We start from the raw sequence: 23,892 nt of genomic DNA on the forward strand, positions 1-23,892 counted from the left end.
AATCGGCCACTTTCCAGTAAATCCGTCTATCAGATCTCTCCCTTCTGCACAGGACTACATCAAAATAAATATACACGTATTTCACATAGACATCACACCAGCCTAGTACACAGACTTACTAGTGATAAGATTTTACCGTATTTTGTTGTTTTTAAAATATGGTATCACAGCTTGTAATGATACATCAACAAATACTGCTACAGAATTGTGCGTCTAAAAATTTTTGAATAGCTTATATAAAATAAAAGGAAATTCAGTTTCTATGTTTTGGTAAGAAGTCCCCTAAAGTTCCCATCCTTGCTGTTCTACCTAAGGGAAAAAAATGAAAAAAATTAAAAAAAAAATTTAAAAAGGCATATATAAAAAAATACACAGAAAGACAGTGAAAACAGACAAATAGAAATCAGCTTACTATGGTAAAAACGTGAAACATGCACCTTTGTGTTTTGCTGCTACTTGACGAATAAGCTATACGTGAACTACAGAACACATCATACAGCGGTACTTCTCTCGCAGGTTCATCCTGTAGAAATGTTTCAAAGCCCTGTCTCCTTGATTTACTATATTAACTGAAATGTTTTAAAAATATGTCGCTGTATCACTTCAGTTGACATAGCTTATATATACACAAACACCCCTATTTACATAACTTTTAAAACGTTAGTCATTACACACAACCTCTGCCAAACAAGCCCACTGATCTTTCAAGTCACACTATGGAAAGAAATATTCATCACCCCATTGTATGGGGTATGAAGAAAAGAGCATCACTGCTTCTCTTTCTTTAGTAATTTTTGTTTCATTAAATAAATAAATAAATAGACTGAAGCCTTTTAAGTATGATCCATACACTTTTAAGGGGGAAATCAAACCAAGTGTAAAAGATTAATGGATATGCTTCCTGAAGTGATATCTCCCAAGGTGATTACAGTGTTTAGCAGATATAAGGTCGTGACTAAAGAAACTTTTTAATGCCCACTGAGAACAAAATATTTGTTTTTGCTATCATCATGCAAAGCTCTGGCCTCTATTACCACGAGATATTTCAAGGCCTTTAAGAACAGCAGACATACACGGACACTTTCGACTAAAAATATGATCAAAGATGCAAAAACATGTCTGAAGGGATTTTTTCCCCACTGTGCAAAAGAAGTTCAGCTGGAAGTGACCACTAGCAATTGTTGGCCACGTATTAAAAACCACTGGCTAGGGAACAAGCACTGGCAGTGCCCACTTGGGAACAAAATCAACGTGCATGCGAGGCAACTAACTTTGGACATCAGTTATTATTTTCTACAGGTCAGGCACTGATGACCTAACGAAGGAAACAGACAGGCTCCACTTTGTTCCTCTTCCCGCTTTCATCAGCGTGTAAACGTTATGAAGGAAAAAATGAAGCGAAGCGTTACATAAGTTCAGCAGAGAACCAGTAAGGAGGAGGGGGAGGCAGCCGTCCATCTCGCTCCCCTCACGCTACGTGCAGTAGACATGCCACTAGTTTGCACCCTACGATACAGCAAGGAATGAAGCGAGCTTCGAGGCAGCCCAGCTAAGTCTCGCAGCAGTACCGAAGCGGAGTGGAACTGTAAGGAGGAGACAGAAAATAATGCGTTTAGCAGAGGATGCGAGGTTGCGGAGCAAAGGGCCTCTCGCGCTCCCATCGCGGAATGAATTAAAGTTCTGGGGGAGGAGGCCGGAGCGATCGGAGGGAGCGAAGCGAGAGGCATGACAGGAGCGAAGGGGCCAGGCGCAGCACAGCCGGGGGCAGCGCGGGGAGCCGCCAGCAGCCGCAGTCCGGCGGCCCTGGGAGGCGCGGGGTGCCGCGGGCCCCCTCTCCCCCCGCCCCGCGGGGCTCCGGGAGCCCCTGAGGCCGCCGCCACGGCCCCCCCCGGGAGGGCGCCGCCGGGGGCCGGGGCGCTGCGGCGGGGCAGCCGGGCCCCTCCCGCCGGCCGGGGCAGGGCCGAGTGCCCCCGGGGCCCGGCGGCGGCGGCCGGGGCTCCCCTTCCCCTTCCCCTTCCCTTTCCCTTCCCCTCCCCCCCGGCGGAGCGCGCCTGGGAGCGGGCTGCAGGCGAGGCTGCCCGGCTGCGCTTGGCGCGGCGGGACCGGGCGCTGTGTGTGCCTGCTTCGGTTTCCGTATATTCTTTGGCTTTTAATAGCTAGCCGAGGAAAAAAGAAAGCATTATTGTTTTCCTTCTTTCCTTCTCTCATTGCCTATTCTAAATTTGACTCCGAAGTTGAAGCGGTTGAATTGGCTAATTCTGAATACAGTCTATTGAGAGACCAGACACAGCAGTATATCCCTGTATAGCAATAGATACAATGTGCTGAATTGGCAGTCTAATTATAAATGTGGCATTTGGACCTCCTTTCAGACCCAGTGCCACCTTACCTTATGAGGGAACTTCAACTACAGCAACTGTTCAAAACAAAATGCCATTACAGGATCAGCTTCACCCAACACTGGAACCAGCCAGGGGATTGTTTTACAAACAGCCTTTCTCACTTAACACAAGAATGTATTATAAGGAAAAGTTATGGATAGTGCAGAGTCTGAAGAAAACGCGTATGTGGTTTGTGCCAGGTGTCGAGCTACTTCAAACTGCAGCATACTCCAAATGACCTCATGATTTTCCTTTAAATGTACTCACTATAAATAGATTATTTCTTAGTTTTACTAGAATGAGCAGCTAGGTACGCTCGCTGTTTATATTCCGAGTAGAGAGTGCATATAACACTGCGAGAACAGAAACACGCGAAATATCCTGGCTCAAAGCAAAATCTTGCAATGAGATTTTGCCAAAGAGCTCACGGTGTGCTGAAAAAGTTTTTAAAGTGTCTTTTCCAGGGAAATATTTGTATATAATGGCAGACTGCACGCACATATCTCACATTCATTCTTATTATTTACTTTATGGTATAATGGCTTAATTAAATGAGTGGGCACAAGCACGTCAATAAAACAAGTCAAGTCAAGTAGAAGTCTCAAAACAGGTTTCAAAATTACTCCATTACACGAATACAGAAAGGGAAATTCGTTAATTTTTGGACTTGGAATCTTATCTGAGGACTGGATGAAACTCTTCTGCCCTCACGATCAGCAGCAGTGCTGAAGATGGAAACACCGAAAGTGTTAAAATGAGGGAAAAAGAAAACAGCAGGAACAAAGTGCCGCTCATGTGCCGCAGGCTATTTAAATTAGCTTAATAAACATATACCTTATCTCCAAACAGCAGGCGAAGATATATTACTTTATCACAGAAAGTTTCGCCGTCTGTGTTTTTGGGAAACACCCCTAGGACAGAAGTAATCTGTCGTCCCCAGGCTCCCAAAACGCTGGCTTTCCCCGCAACCTCCCGACCCTCAGACACAACGCTAATTGTCTCCTCACGTTGCCACTTTCCCTCCTTCCCGTCATTAAAAAAAAAGAAAAAAAAAAAAAGAAAGAAGAAGAAGAAAAAAAAACGCGCTGCGAAACGGCCTGCCGAGAGCAAAGCCAGCAATCAAATCGATACGATCAGTGCCTCCGAGTGACCTCAAGGCCCTGCTCTGCGGCTGCACACAGCCCCTGCTGCAAAGCGGGTTAACTGCGCGCTGCTGGGGAGCACCGGGAGGCAGCGGAGCGGGAGCTGGGGGCAGAGGGGCAGCCGGTGCTGAGCGGCCGCCGGGAGGTACCTGCTCCCTGCTCGCATCGCGCCTCTGCCTTCCCCGGCCGGCTGCCGCCGCCGGTCCCCGCGTGCATGCATTACACGAGCGGTGCCCGCTCCTCCCGCGCCAGGGCGAGCCGCGGAGGCACACTCATTAGCTCCCACTGATGAGTCCTTTCAGGATCGTGAATGGAACAATTGTCAAAAACTGCGGGAAAAAACAACAAGCCCTGAGACTATTATATACAGACACAGCTTGTGTGCGCGCATGTGACATTTGCAGGCAACCCAGATCTGTTCGTAAACTCTGGAGCGTTATTCGAGATAAAACATTACATCGCTTATACGGTTAAAGAGGCTGCTTATCCCCGATCAAAAAACAAACAGCTTCGGAGGCAGGGAAAGCCAGGAAACGAGCAAGCTCTCCGCCAGACACACCTTGCCTTCCTCGGATCCTACAGCACTGTCTACAAACAGCTGCGCTGTGCTCTTGCAACTGTCACTGCTTCATTTTAAAAGAAGAAGAAGAGTAATAATAAGAAGTGAAATACTTCCTGAAAACTTACTTCGCATTTAGTTTAGGCACTAGTCTTTTTTTCAGCTCGCAAAGGAAGCCGTTTTGTCCAGGTTAGGTATTGTCTACTTATGGATCAGCCTCTGGCTAAGGGTTTATTTTAATTTATGGCTTATGCATTCTTTTAAGGTCGATTTGCATGACCTCCGGCAAAGAGCTACGGCAGCAAGAAATCCCAAGCCGAACCTTGCCACAAAACGGCACACATCGCCCCTTCTCCTGGTGTAAACAGAGCTCGCAGATGATGGACTGCTCCCCCCCCCTCCCCCGTGTATCACGAATTAGGGTGCGATATCAATTTTAAAGTTTTCCGTATAACTTTATCCAAGCCCCCTGCTTGGAGAGATAAGGCGCCGCCGCAGAAGTGCAGCTCCCCGGGACAGTGCCCCGCTGTGGCCGAACCCGGCATCGCCGCCGGTGGGTCCTGTAGCTTTGTAGGGTTCCCCGCTCCGCGCACAGCACTCATTTGTGGCCAACTTCAAAGCAGTCACCCACCTCGAACTTAACGGAGAATTTAAAAGCACCACTAAGCTCCTTTCGCCTTGCTCCAGCCCGCGTCTTTCGGGGTGAGCCGTGAAGAGAAGCCCACGCCAACACTTGGGAGCAGTGACAGCAGCGCTCTGCTCTCAAAGATTTATTTCGGATTTTATTTTTCCTCTCTCTCTCTTTCTCCCTCTCGTGTTAGTTCCTTACGTACAGTATCTTCCCAGCACCATGTGTTCGCCTGCCGTGGGTGATCTTAAAATACAGCGCTGATCTGTCACTACATTTTAAAATAAACTCTACTCGGGGAGGATGAGAAAGTGTTGTGATTTCGAGGCACTGAGGTCCCTTAATGTCTCTGAAACCTCGGGATTCAAACAGCCCCGGAAACTCGCCCGGGGACGAGACTATAACTACTTTTTCCTAAGGGGGAAAGAGAAAAGATAAAGGGAAAAAAAAAAAAAAACTCGTGGTACAAAAGTAAATAATCGTGCAGGGGGAGGCGGGGGGAAGGGGTGAATTCAGCAACGTTAAAAGCTAAACAACACATCTACCTCCGGACGCTGCTCCTTTACTCAATTGCAACTAACAACCCATTAAAGACAGCGCAGGGGGAACCGGATTCTCTCCTGCAAAGCGACATAAATCCAGCGAAAACCCATTAAACCACCACCGCCGCCACCAAGCAACGCAGCACTACACACCACAGCAAACAACAGGTATACAACACAATAGGGCTTTTTTTTCCTGGTTACCTCCTCGGGATCCAGTGTGGCACAAAGCACTGGGAGAGCCTCCTTTTTTTTTTGCAACGCGCTTCGGTAATTTTCATTTAAAAAAAAAAAAAAAAAGAGCAGGAGGTGAAAGGGGGGAGGGAAGGGGGAATAAATGGGTAGTAATTCGGTAAAATAAAAGAAAAGAAAAGAACTAGAGTCTGCTGGTGTTTCTCCGGGCCATGGATGTGCAGGATCCCGATCGTTAGAAGTTTGCGGATGGGTTGCCTGGAGATTTGGTTACAATCAGGTTCATTATTATTTTTTTTTTCCTCCTGAAACAAGTGAAGGCGATGGTTACTGCTGTCAATCTTGGCAATCAATGTGAGCGGCCATGTCGTAAGTATTCAAAGCATTTCCCGTCGTGCAACATCAGAAAGTGAGTGGCCAGGGCATTGATCTGAGGAAGGCAAAAGGAGGCAGGGCTCCCCCGCCCAGACAGCACAGGCAAGATGAGACAACACAGAGAGAGAGAGAGAGGGAGAGAGAGAGAGAGAGAGAGGGAAAGGCAGAGAGGGAGAGGGAGGCTCAGAGCGAGTGAGCGGGGAAAGCAACAACTGCAGAGAAAGTGAGCACAAAACAGAAAGTGAAATCACCCCAGGCTGCCAGCCGCATCCCCGAGAAGCTATCACCACTCACATTGCTATTAGACAAATGAAACCTAAAACCTCTCTCCTCTAATGACCACTGATTGCCCGGAGTGGTGAGGAAAGGTACCAGAAAGTTACCGGGCGGGGGGGCGAGGGCGGGGAGGGGGAGGGAGGCCGGGGGCCGGAAGAGGGGGAGGGCGGCCGGGGGGGGCCGGGAGAGCCGCTGCGGGGCCGGGGCTGCGCGGGGCGAGCGGCGCGGCACTCCCGGCGCGGCCCCCCCGGCGCCCCCCGCCCGGCGCGGCGCTGCCCGGGCAGGGAGGCGGGCACACGCCGCCGAGCCCCGGCCGGCTCCTGCTCCCGGAGGAGGAGAGGACGGACAGACGGACGGACAGAAAAAAAAAAAGGAGAAGGGGGCGGGGGGGAGCCGGTCCGCAGGACACGGGATGGGCCGGCGGGGACGCAGGAGGAAGGCACTCGAGGAGCGCTGACTGACAGCTGATAAGTGGGGCTCCGAGGAGCCTGCTCGGGGGGAAAAGCAGATGAAACAAAGTGTAAATGCCACCCGGGGTGGGAGCCTGGCTCCGGGAGCACGCGGGACAGGAGGAGGGAGAAGGCGCCCGGAGCCGCCGGCCCGCTCCGCGGGGGCGGCCCGGGGCAGGGGAAGCCGGGCACGGGCACGGGCACCCGCGCAGGGCGGGCTGGAGCCGCAGCTGCTCTCCTCGCGGCGGGGAGAGCTTTTAGCAGCGGCAACGCGCACATCTCGCTCCCTCTCCCTTATCAAAAGGCAACAGACAGGGACTTGAATGCCAATTTAGGAACTCACGCTCCCTTGGAAGTGCTAATTGGGGGGGGGGGGGGGGGGGCGGAATCCGGGAGAAAGAAGGGGAAAACTCTGAGGAGAGAATCAACCAAAGGCACAGAGTAATGCAAAACCCAGCAAGTCTCTCCCCTGTATTTTTACATGCCAAAGGTAAACATAAAAGGTCCTTTCAAACTGGCAGGGGCCCGCAGATCAGGTGGGCAAACAGCGCTGCAAAACCAGCGTCTCCCTCTTTTGATATTATTCACACCTAGGCTAAACTGTTGTTAAGATGGGAGTGCGGAAAGCAACCTCAAGCCCACAAAATGAGAGAGAGAGAGAGAAGTTGTTGATTCATCTCTGTATTTTTGGCACTTTCTCCCCATTTTCCAGAAGGCGCCTGGAACAGTTAGTAACAGAGAAACTTTTTAATTTTAAAATAGCTTCCTAACTTATAGAGGCCAAAAAGACGAGCAGAAAGCCTCATTTCGCTTTCCTCCTCTCTCAAGTAGAAATTTGCAGAATAGGTTAGAACCAGAGGTATACTCAGCCTTCCCACAAATGAACCTTGCTTTCTAAGGACGTGCTGAAAATCGAGCAGCAATGTGATGGCACAGAACTGATCTGCTCTGGCTCCATTTCATTTTGTTAACAAGCTGTAAAACTCAAAGCACGACGAGAGTCGGGCACACTGTAGCCTCTACCTTGCTACCCGAGGTACCATCGTCCCTCTCTAGTCCAGTCCAGGGAAAATAAGTTTTAAGTCAGAACCTCGTGGAATAACGGACCTAGTTCATAAAGTATTTGTGGCAATTCCACTACGATAACAGGAGCAATCGAGTCTTATTCGGCAAGCAACAAACACCTTGCAACAGAACTTGAAATTTATCTAGTAAGGCTTTACCGTCAAATTAGCTGGCTGAGGGCATAGCAGCTAATTTCCATGCATTCTTTCAATTTTAATGAAAGATTAAAAAAAAAATTGTAGTTCGGAGACGGGGTAAATTGTTAGACTGCAGCTGCTGGGTGTGTATTCACCTGCATTCAGCTAATTCAAACTATTCATCTTGCTGCAGTTATCTAAGGTATGGATTTAACAACAGGAAGCAGCTTCCCTTCCAGATATTGCTACGTCCTTTTTAATCTTTAATTGTAAGAATTCCTGCGATAGGTCAGTAACACTTTCCTTGTAATACATTTAGACCTGCTGCAAGTAAAGGAAACAACCTGAATTTACGCATAACTAGTGGCTTTGGCTCACAAAAAATGAGTTCTGCAAGAAAGCAGATGTAAGCAGAACACAAGGACGACCCGTCCTATCCGAGTTCACTACCCCACCAATTTATTGCTGGAAGTGTTTTTCTTTCAAGAAGAACAGAAGAAAAAAACACCTACATCCTCAAATGCAGCATCCTCCTTCGAACAACTTATAAAGTACAAGGCGGTAATGGGACAAGAGATAATTAAGGCATCAGAAAAAAATAACCGTCCACCTAGGTCCAAATCAGAGGAGCATCCCTCTGCACTCCGGAAAATCCCGTGCAGGGAATGACACTCAGCTGGGGCAGGACAGCGCAGGGATGCATCCGCATTCCCAAGCGGAGCGCGAGTAATACTCTCTAGCTTGTTGCTTCCCCTGTGTGATCAATTAAGTTCCATATGCAGCGCACACTGCCAGAGCGCTTCAACTTCTCCGCGGTATAAAAAGGATGACTCCGTGGGCATTGTATGCAAATATGCGTGTATGTGCGCTGCACAGGAATAATTGCGTTTCCCTCTTTGTTTGCATAAGTGAACATCCGCCGTGCAGATACGTACACACGTGCAGAGAAACAAGAAAACGCTTTTACTTCTAGCGTTGCCATGCGTTTAGAGACTAGACTGCATTTTAAGTTACTTCTCTAGCTTTTTCTTCATGAAGGGTAAAACAGCCACAGCAGCCAGCGCGGGCAGATGTTGGGGGCTGCTGGGCTGCTGTGGGTCCCCGCAGCGGGAAGGAATCGGAGCCTCTCAGCTCACGTCGGGGCACTTACCTGTTCGCAGCTGTCAGCGCATTTTGCGCCATCTCTCTCATTAAATACACAAAAGTAAAGCGATGTTCAACAAGCAAAGCAACCTGCCTGTGCGTTAAGTTTTACATACCCCGTCTTTAAACAGATGAACAAACCTACAACTCCTGTAGAGTTGGTGGAACAGTCTCTGAAGTTTTGATTCAAAGAGCAAGAAATTCCGCCTTAAAAGTCATTCACACAATTCTAAACTCCCCTCTCTCCCCAGTTAATGCCGGACAATTAACAGGAACGTTTCAAAATCCCCTTTCCTGACACTCTCCGACAATGAAGACTTTTCACAGGCATGTTAAAGATGTTCAGAGAAACTTGCAAAATAATCAACAGCATCTGAGAGAAAGCTAAAGGAAAAGAGTTAAAGCCTGATCATCCGATTGGGAGAAAGTTTTGCTAGACAAGATAAAAGCATATCACTGCACGTTTTTTCACAAGCAGCCCCATCAGCTGATGCGAGTTCCCCTAGAACCAGAACCTCTGGCGATCTCCTCAAAATTTAGGGGATGTTTGCATTTTGTAACGCCCAAAGCTAAAGATCTAACTGAAAACAAAAACCTCTGAATTCCTTAGAGCGTCATCTGCCAATACAGTGTATTGTCCTGGCAGAAACAGGATCAAGGAGACTTTAATTTCATTTGAAACTGTGCATCATCTTGACAGTAAAGCAAAAAGCCGCAGCAACAACCTCCCCACTCCACCCCCCATTCCAAAAAATTAAAAAAAAAAAAAAAAGAGAAAAATGGAAAAAACACATAAACTTTTACAAAGAAAATAAAAGCAAGTTTAATATGAAAACCCCTTCCTGTCTCGGAAAGTTCATTTTAAAGGTCCCCTCTGTAAATCTAAAGTGCAAACACCAGGCTAAGGTAGTGAGTGGCTGGAATTTGCATGCTGATAAGAGAAGGCTGTTGTACTTACAGTGACAGAGGGCAGGCTGCGGAAGAAAAGCTGTTTGTGTTAGCCTGAGAGTCACCCAGGGCTGCAATGAGAGGAGAAGAGAGGAGTGGGAGTGCCAAGCTGGATACACCTTCACCGCATCTCATCACATCTGCCAGCCTCTCTCTCCCTCTCTCTTTCATTTCCACATTCCCTTTGTTCCTGAAAAAAAAAAAAAATCTACACGTCACATCAGTCCCCAGATGCAGTCTACACCAAAGAAAAAAAAATGAATAATTCAATCAAACTGTGCATAGTCTCTAAGGCAATAAATCTATTGCACTTAAAGAAACGAAGGGTAATTACCGCTATAGAATTAGAATAAGGCCAGAGCGCGCAGGGATCCCAGGGTCTGTAAACTCCACGGTCAAATAAAGTTTCATTTATTTAATCCTTTGACAACCCCAATGTAAACTAAAGGGGAGGATCAGAACTTATTCCGGTTGGGTTTGAGAATGCTTGAAGTGAATGTTATAAAAGCACAGCGCCCGTGATCTGTAACAAACACAATGCAAGGAAGTAGAAGTGTTTCACCGCATCACCTCCAGGGTCCGTTCCCCCCTCCCTAATGAAGAGCAGACCACACTCCCACTTCCACCGGCTTCTGCTGCTCTCTGCAAGTGCAGCGGGAATCGCTGGCAGCCGGCAGCCGCCTTACCTGCTCCTAGATTGCCAATAAAGCCTGACAAAAACTCAGGCTAACCGGCAATTCTGTTCCACGCTCTGGCGGAGAGAAGCCACGGGGGATTTGCACCAGCGAGGATCGACTCGAAACGCTGCCCCCAACTTCGGGATTTGCGCTGGGCTGAGTTTGGGGACTGCCTGCCGGGGGGCGGGGGGAGCACGCTGGGGAGCGGATCCCAGCCGGGCAGGCGGCAGCGCTGCCGGAGCCCTGCCACAGAGCGGCCGGGCTGGGACGGCGGAGAGCCGCGCTCTTCCCTCTCCTACCTCTAACGCTGCGCTCCCGGCTCGGAGGTAAGATGACTCTACATTGGGTTTATTCTCGCCGGGTAACTCGGGTCCCAGGGGCATGCTTCGGGATTAATGAGGGCGGCGGCTCAGGGCTGCGTCTCCTCAGATCGTTACACTCAAATCAAGCTGGAGTTTAACGTCGGCATCTGCTGCTTTGCACTTTCAATCACATTCTTTGTAAACTTCTCCTGGGGGGCTAGGGGAGGAGAGAGAGAAGGGAAGAAAAACAGCCCCAGGTGAGACCGCGCCGGCAGGACGAGGCGGGCTCTCGCTCTACCTCAGCGCGGCTCCGCGGCGGCCGGGAAGATGCGAGCACCTTCCACCGACGCCGGGCAGCGCATCTCCCGTGCCTGAACCGCTTTAATAGGCAGGTTTGATTTATCCAAAACATTAACGGAACTGTTATTCTAATAAAGGTAAACTAGAACACACGCTTGCCTCTCCGCTCGCTCGGGCTTTGTTTATGTGCTTAAAACGCCACCGTGAGGCCAGCGCACATACAGCAGCGAGAGCAACCGGCTGCCAAGGAGCTCTCGGATTAGCACTTCGCGAAGCAAAACAAACAGCGGCAGCGCGAAAGGCAGCGCAGAACCCGCTGCCGGCGGGCGCGGGGCCGGGCGGCTCCGCGGGGGGAGCGCCGCCGGGCCCTGCAACGCGCGGGGCCGCGGGCGGGAGGAAGAGGGGCGGAATGCGAGGCTCGGAGCGGGGAACGCACAGGGAGAAGGAGAAGGCGTTCTCCCGACCCGGCCGCCCCGCGTCCCCCTCCGCTGCCACCCGCCACCCCCTGCTCCCGGCGCCGGGGAGCGCTGCGGGGCTTCGCCCGGGGCCGGGGCTTCGCCAGCTCTCCGGGTGCTCGCAGGTCAGAGCCTAAATTTATAATCTGCGTTTGATTCATTTTTTCAACAGAAGGGGAATTTAAAAAAAAAAAAGGGGGGGGGGGGGCTGCTGTGACCCACGGACAGCGCGTGCAGTGGCACCGCCTCCCGCCGTGGCAAGGCTCAGCGCAGGGGGGGTTTAGGCACGCTCTAGGCACACAGGAGCCATCGCAGAGGCTCAGCGGCAGGACACGATGGTGCCGTCCTCAGTGACAAGAAAAAGGCTGAGGGCCGGCAGGGAGCCTCCCGGGGCACTGCCAGCAGGGGGACGCTGCTGCCCCCCCAGTGCCGAAGAGCGCCCAGCGCGGCGGGGGGCCCTGCACCAGCCCAGCCACCGAACTCTTGGTCACAAGTTGCACTGGCAAACCAAGTTCTGCTATGAATCGTGAGAACACTAAGAAGTTTGAAAAAAAAAAAAAAAAAAGGCAGTTACATTCAGATGTGATTAGAAATGATAGTAGGACTGCATACCTGGTCCTGTGCAGGTATGGAGTAAAACAAGAGAAGCAGTGGTGCAAGTAACTGTGTGTGGAAGGTGCTTCTTCCACTGAAAAGCATTTGCTCTTCCCCGTCTGGGTATTTCAGCTAACAGCAGGATTTGTCTAGCTGTCACCTTGATAATTTTTCTACTGTCACGCCGGTATACCAGGATGACCACAAAACACTGTTATCATATAAAAAAGCACTTCAAGATGAACGATCACTTCAAAAGTATCTTTCAGAAGCACGTAAGGGCCACACAGATGACACGAGCAGCAAGCATGGCAGTCACACTAAGGCACCTCTTCCCCGAGCACGCACCTGGGGGGCGTCTGCTGGACCAGTGTCCCCAGCCTCAAGGCTCACGGGCTGTGCCTTGCGAAGGAGGAAGGACAGCCAGACAAATACTGGCACCCTCCATGCCCCCCACATTTGAGGAGTTGGGAGGGCACGCATGCTACAAGACCCCTTACAGCCCACGCTGCTCCTATTTTGTATTACAGCCCCGAGCAAATTGTAGGTCACAATACAATGTGCAGACTGCTGAATATTTTTCCCTAGAATCTCATTCACAGAAAAGCCTTGGCTCACCGTGATTATTGCAGTCCCTGCGGGCTACTGTAAGGGGTTATCAGCCGACCATGGGGCTTTTCTTCTCCTTACCACGTCCCATCCTGACAGTGCCTGCTGGAATTCAGCTGGAGAGGTATAGATTCTATAGTATAGCACTGTACCTATCAGTTTATTTTTGTTTGGTATATCAAAAAAAAATCCCAACAACAAAGCACAATTTTTAAATTTCCTGACCTAACTAACATGTTACAAACAAGATACTATGTAAAAAACAAAAAACCCCGAAGGCCAGAATAAATACACAAAGCTGTCTTTGACCTGGGGACTGGCCCACATGACAAACAAATACATTGCCACTAAGCCACATACATACGCTGCATGAACAGAAATAAAAGTACTCAGGGTAGGCCAATGATTTTGTATTTTATATCACTACTGCCGTGCACTTCTAAACTGCATCAGTTTTAAGATGTTCCTGTGATTTTGTGATAACCCAGCCTAAACTTGTAGGCCTGTGTCACTGTCAATTGTTTCACCCACAAGCCCAAATGCTGTGCCTGTAAAGTGCGTGCTTCTTGTCATGAGGATCAAGGTGACCATGCCAAAATGGATAAATGGTTTAGAAAATATCAAGAAAAAAGGTGAAAATGCCTACAAAGAAATTTGGGGGTACAAAGTTGTTTTGGATGGTCCCATTTTGCACGAAGCTTACGAAGCTGATGGCATACTGAATGGGCACTATGGCCGTCTCCTCTCTTTGATCACCCCTAAGAACACCTCACATTTTCTAACCAAAATAGGCAGTAGTAACTTCTTGCACTAAAGTTGACTAAGAAGCAAAGCACTGTATAAATCTTTCAAAACATGTTTAAATATAGCTTACTGAACTGGGACCACTGGGCAGAAACTGCTGAAACTATTCAGACTGTTAAAAACTAAAATGCGACATGATCTCAACATATGCGAACATTCAATTATATGATTTTTTTTTTCCAACATAATATCAAATTTAAGACTGAAGTAAAGTAAATGTGACTTGACTGCTTTGGAATCTTCCTAAGACAAATGACTGGAAGAGAAAGGTGTTTTATTTCCTATTTGAATCAATGATCAATAAGTCTTCTACACGAGAATCATGAATTTGGAATATAAAACACACTTTTTTAATACGTGTAAGTTAAACTGAATAAAATAACTATGTTTTTAGAGCAAAACTCACTATTTTTTAAGTCACTGCAGTCCGTAATTATGAAGTAACTTGAATAAGGCATCTTACATTGGTCCTAAATTTTTTACTCAAGTAAAACACTCATTGATTCCAATGTGAGTGTTGCCTGAGTAATAGAGTTCCCTGTCAAACTGTTAAAATCAGCTAACTTCTAAAAGCCTGCAGATTGATGGAATAGCATGATTATACTGAAGGTATGTATTTAATACGGAAAAAATAATTCAAGCTACCAGGCAAAAGCTTTTTAAAATTTACAATAAAATGAAGCGGTAATCTACGCAGATATTTTAAGGCGGTTTATAATTCTGTGCCTGGTCATACAGACTCTTATGCTTGTGATTTTATTTATGAAAGTGAATCAGTACTCTCATGTCACAAACATTTGAGGTTTAGCATCTAGGACAAAAGAAATAGGAATAAATGGGCTTTAAATAATCCACTAGCAAAACAAGGCTATTTGTAACTCAATTAAGGTGGATTACAGTGTAGGAGTTGTTTTGGAATGTCGTATTTAAGTTTGTGACTGATGATATACATTTTCTTTGTCTGATTGCATAAGCTCTTCATCAGCATTGCATATAGTACAGTTAGATTTTTTTTAAATGTTCTTATAAAAATTAGAACTCCTTTACAAAAACACCAACATCGAGCAAACGAAAAATGCCAAAATACACTTTGTTCTCTCTTTTTTTTAACGAAGTATTGAAATCTTAATTCTAACAAGAATACTAAGTAAATAAATGTTAACTCTGCTCAGTATTAGCATAGTTGAAATCGCAGTTTATAAATTTTTGAGAGCATCGACATCATGATATGGTTGTCATAGAAACTGCAACAATATGTCATTTCAATTATTTTTACATGCAGTGATGCTGAGGTCTGTGTAACATTTTTTTTAAGAAGTTATTGAAGTAAATATTGAAAAGCAGGAATAAAAATATGAATTATTATGAGGTAACAGTTCCCTTCAACTATTATTTAATTAAGAAAACAGGGAGAAATCTAAATATTGTTAAAACTGTAATTCAGCACATAGTTAAAAAACTAGTTAAGAAACTAGTTATGTAGACTAGTAGACTTTCACTTCAAAACCAGTGAAGTTAAAAGAGGAAAGACAGAAACATTCAAACTCTAATTGAAAATAGTATCATTTCCCAATGAAGCAGATTTGACAAAATACGTAAAAAAAAAAAAAAAAAAAAGATTTATTCCTCTAAGAAATATAAAATATTAAATAGTTTTAAACCATGAATGGTCCCTTTATGTGTGTAAGAAGCAAAAAGTCAAATGTTACAAATCCAGAACCAAATACAATAATAATAAAAAAAAGCTTTAAAGGTAGGAAATGTAACATGAGTAGATTTATTTTTCCTGTATAATGCAGCTACTGTGTGTTATGAATGCTACCTTAAGTAAATTATTGCCAGACACACTCAACTGACATTAATGACTTGATTATTAGAACAGAAAAGCTAACCAAAATAAAGGCAGTGGGTTTTTGTTGTTGTTGTTGTTTTGCTTTTTTAAAAATAATTGTGTTTTAGTGGTATAATTTTTTTTTTTTCTGTTACAGGACAGCATCAGCATATAGTCTTGTTTTTGTATTGCATATATATATGATACAATAATAATCCAATAGTTTATACATGAAAGAAAATACTGAGCAGATCCTAGTGAGAAAGAATGTAGGTTTTCAACACATTTTACACAGTAATCAATAATTACACAGTATATTTTGTTTAAACTTACGGAGTTGCTCCATAGAGTAGAATATGCAAGACCTTTCAAACTGAGACATGAAACAAGCTGTTTGTAAGTAAATGGAAACTACCAATATTGAAAACAAAACCAAAGAAAGGAAAAAAAGGAAAGCAAAAAAAAAAAATGCAGCAGCCTAAAGAAGCTATCTGAAGTGAGAAAGGAGAAGCATCTAGAGCTATCCTTTCTGATAGGATTAAGGAATGCTACAAAAGCATTTAAATCTCTAGTTTTCCCTGACAATTAACAATGAAAAGCAGATGTTTACAAAGCTATTTTACATGCTGGTTTATAAGATGCTAAAAGATGGTTTGTGGATGGTAAGAAGGAAGAGCTGGATAACTGCTTGTCTGGTGTATATTTAAAAGCATTTTCATTGGCTCAGTTATTGTTAATAATGAAAGAAACACTTTGTGCTGTATGGCTGTGACTATAGAAAACTGCCGTCATAAAGTCCTCAGCAAACTCTTAAGATGCAATTTACAAAGATAATAATAACACAGAATTATTTCACTTCTCTGAATGCTACACATTTGCATACCAGGACTGTGTACAATATACTCATAATGCACATTCATAACAACAAGGACTTCTTAACACTGCAACAGCACAAGATCTGTGCATTAAAAATCTACAGTTCCAAGTTTTTCTTTTTGGTGGCAAACCATTTGTCTGTATCAGCCAGATGCTCTGCATCTACACAGGATAAGCCCACATTCAATTCTACACCTTCACTGAATGTCATCATAGCAAGAAAATTATGAAACACTGGACGGTAGCAATAATACGAACCAGTTCACTCTGCTATTGAAATATGGCAAATTAACTTTTCACACAAATTAAAGAAGAAGTCTGGTCTACAACTGTGAGTCAGGAGATGTGGGTTCTATTCCTGGCTGTGCTACAAACCTACAGAGTGTTTTTGAACAAGTCACTTACACCAAGTCACTTGAGCAAAAAAAAAATTCAAAGAATGCATGCCTCAAGCTCGATTTAGACAGATCCCTATCTGCTTATATCGGATGCATGCAAATGTAGGCATATGTTTCTGAAAAGCCGGGGCCTATCCTTTCTGGACTTTTCATCTTCTTATCCTATTCCTTTGTTGGGAAATGTAATTCATAAAAGACTGCTCACATCAATTATATTTATGTGTAACGAGAGCACCATTAAAAGTCCCAGCCCTGCAAAGACTCACATGCACATTTCACTTCACACATTTGTGGTAGTCCAATTTACTCTAATAGAATTATTCACTGTGTATAATTCTAGGCATATAAACTTCTGCAGTATCAGGAACTAGGTTAATGAAATAGGTAACGTGTAAAAATACTCATACAAGTTAGTAATGAGGCTCAGACTTCACATCCTTGAAGTCCTACATCACATTCTATAGAAGGATTCTTTAGATATTGCTATTATCATGGCCTAATAGAAGCAAGAGGATGCACAGCCAACTTGACATTAAAAATGTTGGCTATCTTATCACATCTACCTTTTCAAAACAAACAAATACCTCCTTGTGCCATATAAAATAATTCAAAAAAAAACTTTAGTTCTAATCATAAGAGATACTCATAAATCACCTGTGTGTTACCACCATCCAAGCTGGTTTTGATTTTACCTCAGACACTGAATAAATTCAAATTCCTGTTAATGCTTATGTTCTTCCTACTATTTACTCTGTTAGGAATGAATATATTGCACTGAAGTACAAAAATATTTAATTCATATTAGTTGGCCAGATTTAATTTCTTTGATGGACTCTTAAACAACTCAGAATTCCCATCTATAGGCTACTTTCTTGGAGTAAAATTATGCTACATATATAATGATATGCAAAGTAGGTCAAGTTCCCAATTTGCAGATACAGCCATACTTAACTTCACCCAAATGGGGACTGCTTATGGTTTAAACTAAACATGAATATCAATGTTTACAGAATTGGGGCAGAAAGTAGCAAACAGTCTTCCTGATTTAGATGGATTTTTACACAAATTATAAATAACACAAATTATTTACACAGAAATCTAACAGCAAGGCATTATTGAAAATATTTTGTATACCTTTTAAAGAACACCATGGGGAAAATACTTTCTCAGCAGCAGTTATTGGTAGGGGAGATGGGGACAAAAGGAGGAAACTTCTCCCTCAGTCTGTAAGAGCCTGCACTAATGCCAAGTCCTGTAACAGGCAGCACAATGCATCGTGTAACTGCCTGTTTTTAGTACTGCCAGCTTCCTCAGCCCTGAGATACAGAAGGTATCGTCCCTTCTCCCTCCCCTGCTTCCCCCAGAAATTATACTCCTGGTTGCCTCCTTGACTTCTGGCCTGCCACAGCCCAGGGCAAGGGGGCCACGATTTGCCTCTGTCTCAGGATTTTGCCATTATTTTAATTTGATGGCATTTTAATAATATGGACTGGTTAGATTTCTCAGACATCTAAAATGTCTGTGACTAAGGCTTCTTCTTTTTTTTTTTTCTTTCCCCTTTCCTTTTTGGTTTTTAACATGTTTTTCAATTAGCGTTCTAGTTTATGCAATAGAAAGGCATGCCCAAGGTGAACATTTAGTTTGAAAAAAATAAATAGGAAATGTTCACAGTCTTCAGCAAAGGAGCTCATGCTCGTGGAAGTTGGATTTTTAAACAAAATTATGGTGAGCAAAAGGAGAGCACTTTACAATCAATATGGTCAGCACCACCACCCTCAAATCCCCAGCTCTTATGATCAGAAATTATAAAGTATTATTAGTGTGGTAATTTTCCATTTAAGCATTGAAACCCAGAGTGGATTGTAAAGATATTTTCAAGGGGTCACAGCTTCTGCTTTTGCTTTTCCTGTCCTTTCTAGATCTCACAGCTGCAAGGAAAAATTGTCATGTTATGGTTTTTAATGTACAAAACTAGGGAGAGTTCAGCATGGAATTAACAACGTATTAGACTTGAATGCACACATCTATTGTGGCCACAAATTATGAAAATTCTGTAATATATCCTGCATAATCGTTGTGTTTGGCACAGGTAGCAATTCCTAAAAAATGCAGACATGCTTTCTAAGGTTCTGCATCACATAAGGATTTGTTAAGGCCAATTCAATGAAAAAGTGAGATAGGAAAAGACTAAAATTGCTGCTTTAAATGTAGTATCCCATACTGAATATTTTTTTCAATTCTTGAATTTCAGATTCTGAAATGTTCGGTCCTCTCCTACAGTGCATTTGGCACACTTGTTTTCTAAGAGTGGGATTCAAACTTTTCAAAGTCTTTACATGAGGAACTTGTTTCTTTTTGCTCAAGAAATTAATGAAAGATAGGAATCCTTTGATTTAGAGAGAACTTTTATTTTGTGGAGAATATTAAGGGATTTTACTGTTGATATTTTCACATTAATATACATTATTTATCTCCACAGGGTGGCGAAAAAGAGAAAATTGCAAAGACTTACTGGGTGGCAGGAAGTGGGATTCACTATAATCAACAGCAGCAGGGGACTCTTTGAGGTTGTGTTGCAAGATATATTCAAGATTTTAGCAGAAAGAAAATAATTGCATTTAATATTGTGCTGGTGGGAAATAACATATGTTCAATCTTTTCCAGCTTTTATACTTACATTCAGATTTAGACTCTTGCCCTACTACTCCTTAAGATTTGAAGAGTTTTGGTGTTTTTTTGTTTGTTTTTGTTTTTTGTTTTTTACTACAGTTATGCAGAGCATGTTATATTATTAGCCAGGTAAAGCTTTATGCTACTTGCAAATTTGCTATTTGACTTCAAAAATTTACCAAAATTTCATGAACATACTGACTGGACAAAATAAACAGCCCTGTGTTCAATAACCAACTTATTTCTGACCTATAATGAAGTTTCCAGCATTATGTTCAGATTTTTGAATGAAAAATTCAGAAATAATGTGATTTCTCAGATGTTTGCTTAAAAAATCTTTCTGGGTTGAATCACTACACTTCATACAAATTCAGAGCTTCTTTAAAGTGGATGTAATTCTGTCTATATAAAGAGTAGCTGATAAGTTGATGAAATAATTTAAGTTTCTTAATACAAAAAAGCTGCTGGTCTTACAAAGGTTTTCTGCACTTAAGGGTGGAAAAAAATTGTGCATATGATAAACTAACATTGAGACTCAATTATAACTCGTATAACTTCAGGAAATTAAAAGTAGCTGTCTAGTCTAAGCTAATTGTGTAGAATTCCTTTATAATCAAATACATACATGCAGAGAGGTATCTCCATGACATGTTTCGGAATTGCCCTGCTTTGCCCATAAGAAACTGAAGTAGAAAAGGAAAAACTGGCCACTGGAGGATTTTGCCCCTTTCTCCTGAAGAAGGACTTCGAAACAATTAATTTAAGCTAAAGCTATCTTTTAGTGACTACAGCAGATGAGATGAATTCTATCTTGCAAGACTACTGCAGCCCTTGTCTAGTCTCACCATTTACGAAAATTTCAATGAAAATTGATTAAATCACTCCTTCTCTTAACCCTATTGTTTTCTGTATTTTCTGCATAAAAACACATCATAAACTTCTGGAATATGAGAGATGCCAGAGCTGGGCTGTACATTGACATAGACCTACAAGTGTCTGCAAAAAGACTTGAACTGGGAGCTGTGTGTTGAAGGAGAAGGTGGGGGGAACTATCTTCTGTTCAAGAAAAGCCTTCTTGAAAGTAATATCAAGGCTAAGCAGATTGGTGTCATTTGTAAAATGTAATCTCTGTATTTCACGAGCTGCAGTTCCACGGTTACTTCCGTGGCTTAATGGCTGGCATCAGAGAGATTACCTTCATTGCTCCAATCCCACTACCACATTAAGTCAGCTGAAGAAACAGAACTGGGCTAGGGGAGAGGGGCTGTTGTGATGAGGAAGCAGCTACACAAAAAATAGTGCTGGCACAATGGGAGACAGAGCTGAGTGTGTGGGTGCTGGTGCAGAGATCATACCACTGCTTTGAGCTTAAAGGAAGAGTGGAACCACAGCCTGAGGACGTGATCCTGTGGCCCATTAAACAGACAAACAGTCAGTTGACACAGTCCTGCCTCCCATCCTTTCTGTACCAACTAAGCATTTCTATTCTTTCCCTTGCATCAGCACTAACACCCACGCAAGTGTGCAGGAGCCAATTCAGGGAGGTGACTTGTCTGGAAGCTAACCCCACAGCAGTGAAGAAAAAAAGAAAAAAAAAGAGACCAAACAAAAAAACTTTTCAACCAGATCTGCTCCAAGGAGCAATTCACAAAATGATCACACTAGGGCTAGTGCCAGCACAATGGAGAAGGTAGAAACACAGAGCCAGAGGCAATAGAGGAGAGGACAAAGCAGCCCAAACTTAGATCAACTCCAGCTGTGATGGACCCGAAGCCAGAGCCAGCCTGACCACTTACAAGCTTCCTCTAAAACCTCTGCACTTTTTTTGAAAACACTGTGATAGAATGAGTAAGTATATGGAGTCTGAATCACCAAGATGCCAAAGAAAAACAAGAAATAAAATCAGGAAGCTTACTTATACACCGAATGAGACAAGAAACAAGAAAAAACACCATGGTCTTAAAGTTGTCTAGCATAGTTTCTGTAGAATGTAATAAGCAAGGACAAATCATTCCTGACTCAAGTACTGGAGCTATACAGACCACACTTTTGAGTGAGTTTCCACTTTCTAAGCCTTCATTGTGTAGTTTTCGGCTGACAGGAAGACATTAGCAGTGACTTCAGAAAGTATTACTTATAGTTTGCAGGACTCCGTAACACCATCATTATAGAACATACTATTCCACATACTGTTTTTTAGATAACTAAAATAAACAAATGTTTGCAATGCAGTCATCACTGAGATGAGAAGATAAGGCAGAGACAGCTTCAGAAAGACTGGAAAAACCTGAGACTGAGAAAACCAAGAGCCTGCATTTGGAAAATTAATGGTGCTCAAGACAGGACTTCTTTTCTCTATGCAGGCATCTTAACTCTGCCTTCCCACAAAAACAAAAATGTGAATCTTTTGTTATTTGAGGATGTACAGCCTTTCAGTACAAACAAATTTACCCTAACTTAAGTTTGCAAGGGCCACTATGTAAGATGTGATCAAGTGTTGGAAAAATGAATTTAAAAGAAGGGAGAAAAATCTTTATTTACGGGGAAGTAACAACAAACAGATTTCTAGTATTGCATTCACACTGTAAATAAAAAAGCAACATCTCCTATGGTGGCTACATTAGCAATACTAAGAAAAATATCAACATCTCTGTAAGAGATAAATTTTCTTAAAGCATGGGAAATTCCAAGTAGACAAAAGCTGAAGGGAAGCTATAAAGGATTGGCATGTTAATTCCTGAAAGAGAACAAGCTCTTTGAAAGTAACTTTGATTAGATCAGTAAGCCAGTTACATGGAGACTGGCTCAGACCATTGAAGTATTTCATTAGTTTATGTATGCAAGGTATGTAAATAAATAGGTATTAGTTAGTAGGTTTAGTTTTTCTATCTGCAGCCTGTACTAGTTGGAAGGAAGCTAAAACCTATCACCGATTTAGAGGGAAACACATGAAAAGATTAAAAAAAAAAAATGATATTGACCACTTGACTCGCCACAAAGGCCCAGAATGAAGGACTGTAATAGACACCAAAGTGATGCTTAGCATCGTGAAACCTCTGGTCCCAAGAATACATATCGACTAGCAGACAGGTCTCTACATCTAAGTAGGTTAAAGCTGCATTTACATATACATTTGTGCTCTCACTGTTGTAGTATTTTCCTGTACTGAATTACAAATGCTCTAGGTCCTCCCCTGAAAACTAAGGAATTAGTAACCCTGTATAAATTATATGACAGCATAAAAAGATGTCGGAAAGTTCATTACAAGGGTCAAGGTACATTAAAGGTTAACACAAAGATTTGAACGCAAGATCAGATAAAAATGCCTGCTTCTGGAGAATGGCAGTAGAATACCAAGGAAAGAGTATAAAGGATACTTCAAGGGGAAATGATGGAAAAGAGCTGTCAAATGAATTCAGAGGAGAGAAAAGGGATCAGAAGTAATTCACGTGCAATCAGTCTGTTTTCAGATTTGGAGAATTCTAGGATTACAGTTTTCTAGAAATGAAAGTTTCTCTGAAGCCTTTTCATATGTGACTTTCCTTGGACCTATGTACAGATGTTGAGGAGAGGAGAGGAAAGGAAGTAGCCTTATGAAGCTTTGATTACTGGCCTGTCCTGGAGGAGGCCATAAAAACAAGTTTAGTTGACTTAATCCGATTTTTATTTTTTTTATTTATTTTGGTTAGCAAGCAGAAAGCATCCTGGGAAGGGAAAATATATAGCCACCAGGAGAATAGGACAGCATCTCTGAATGTGGGAAAAGGAAACATGGGCTTTGATGATATGAATGCAAAACCACCTGCAATTCCCATGCCTTTCCAGTCTGTTTTCTTTATGCAGATTGGGTAGCAGTCCTCAAAACGGAGTTCTCATTTGTCAAGCAGATCAAGTCAGTTGAGCTTAAACTGCCTGTCAGAGCACAGCTTGAGGATTCAACCACACTTAGTGGCTAGACTTAATTAGATTCAGCATCTGAACATTTTTCCTAAAGGACTTTGTCACAGAGATAGGGCACTATTTTTTTTTTTTAAAAAAAAAAAAAGGCACAGTTTCATCTTAGTGGAAAGATAGTAAAAGATATGTATAAGAATATAAAAACCACCGAATGTCTTTCCTATCTACAGTATTTTAATGTACAAACTACATCTCTTGTCTAAGCCATCACAGAGTCCAGAGATTGCAGCTGATTGTACCTTTCCAGCCAGTGTGTCGGTATGCAGCTGTCTACCTTTGAGGAAGGCCTGGAACTTCTGCCTTCACATCGGATGCTTCAGGCAAGGTTTTGCAACTCCCCATCCTGTGTACCACAGGATTACCCACTCCAACATACCTCCTCACAGTCCTACCATCACACTGAATTACGGTATGCATGCAGAAAACATTGCAATAACACAATTAGGAAGTACCCACCCTAAATTACTAGATCTCATAAAGTATTCCAAAACCAAAACACATTTCCCACCTAACATTTTTAAACAATGTTACTACTGAGGGGAGATCACTGGTCTCCTTTCAGAATCTTGATATCGAAAGGCC

General features: G+C 43.5%; 2 protein-coding genes and 1 long non-coding RNA gene across 22 annotated transcripts in view; 2 read left to right on the forward strand and 1 right to left on the reverse strand.

Annotated features, from left to right (window-relative positions):
- SOX6 (SRY-box transcription factor 6) overlaps positions 1–10,813 on the reverse strand; it is a 484,589-nt gene extending 473,776 nt beyond the window's left edge. For 6 of the 20 annotated variants that reach the window (XM_080595802.1, XM_080595821.1, XM_080595804.1 and 3 more), the window contains exon 1: positions 5,457–5,766. The gene's annotated coding sequence lies outside the window, so the exon portion shown is untranslated. The other 14 variants (XM_080595815.1, XM_080595817.1, XM_080595808.1 and 11 more) reach the window with 9 other exon arrangements.
- LOC308196642 lies at positions 5,284–9,724 on the forward strand. The gene is made up of 3 exons (XR_013952317.1): positions 5,284–5,420; positions 5,760–6,187; positions 8,066–9,724. It is a non-coding gene; the product is annotated as an uncharacterized lncRNA (long non-coding RNA).
- A 472-nt stretch (positions 10,814–11,285) lies between the features above and the next one.
- Positions 11,286–19,313, forward strand: LOC308196637 (uncharacterized protein). The gene is made up of 2 exons (XM_080595901.1): positions 11,286–11,696; positions 19,163–19,313. Exons 1-2 carry the CDS (start codon positions 11,301–11,303, stop codon positions 19,247–19,249), a joined length of 483 nt encoding a protein of 160 aa, XP_080452027.1. The 5' UTR covers positions 11,286–11,300; the 3' UTR covers positions 19,250–19,313.
- The last annotated feature ends 4,579 nt before the right edge of the window (positions 19,314–23,892 follow it).

The sequence above is a fragment of the Anser brachyrhynchus genome (genome assembly GCF_964034855.1).
Source record: "Anser brachyrhynchus genome assembly, chromosome: 5".
NCBI classification, from domain to species: Eukaryota; Metazoa; Chordata; class Aves; order Anseriformes; family Anatidae; genus Anser; species Anser brachyrhynchus.

Excerpts from the sequence above, each read along its gene's own strand:
- LOC308196637 (XM_080595901.1), top strand. The coding sequence starts at position 11,301 with ATGTGCTTAAAACGCCACCGTGAGGCCAGCGCACATACAGCAGCGAGA. Across the intron at positions 11,697-19,162 it reads AGCTCTCCGGGTGCTCGCAG|GGTGGCGAAAAAGAGAAAAT; the intron begins GTCAGAGCCTAA and ends TTATCTCCACAG.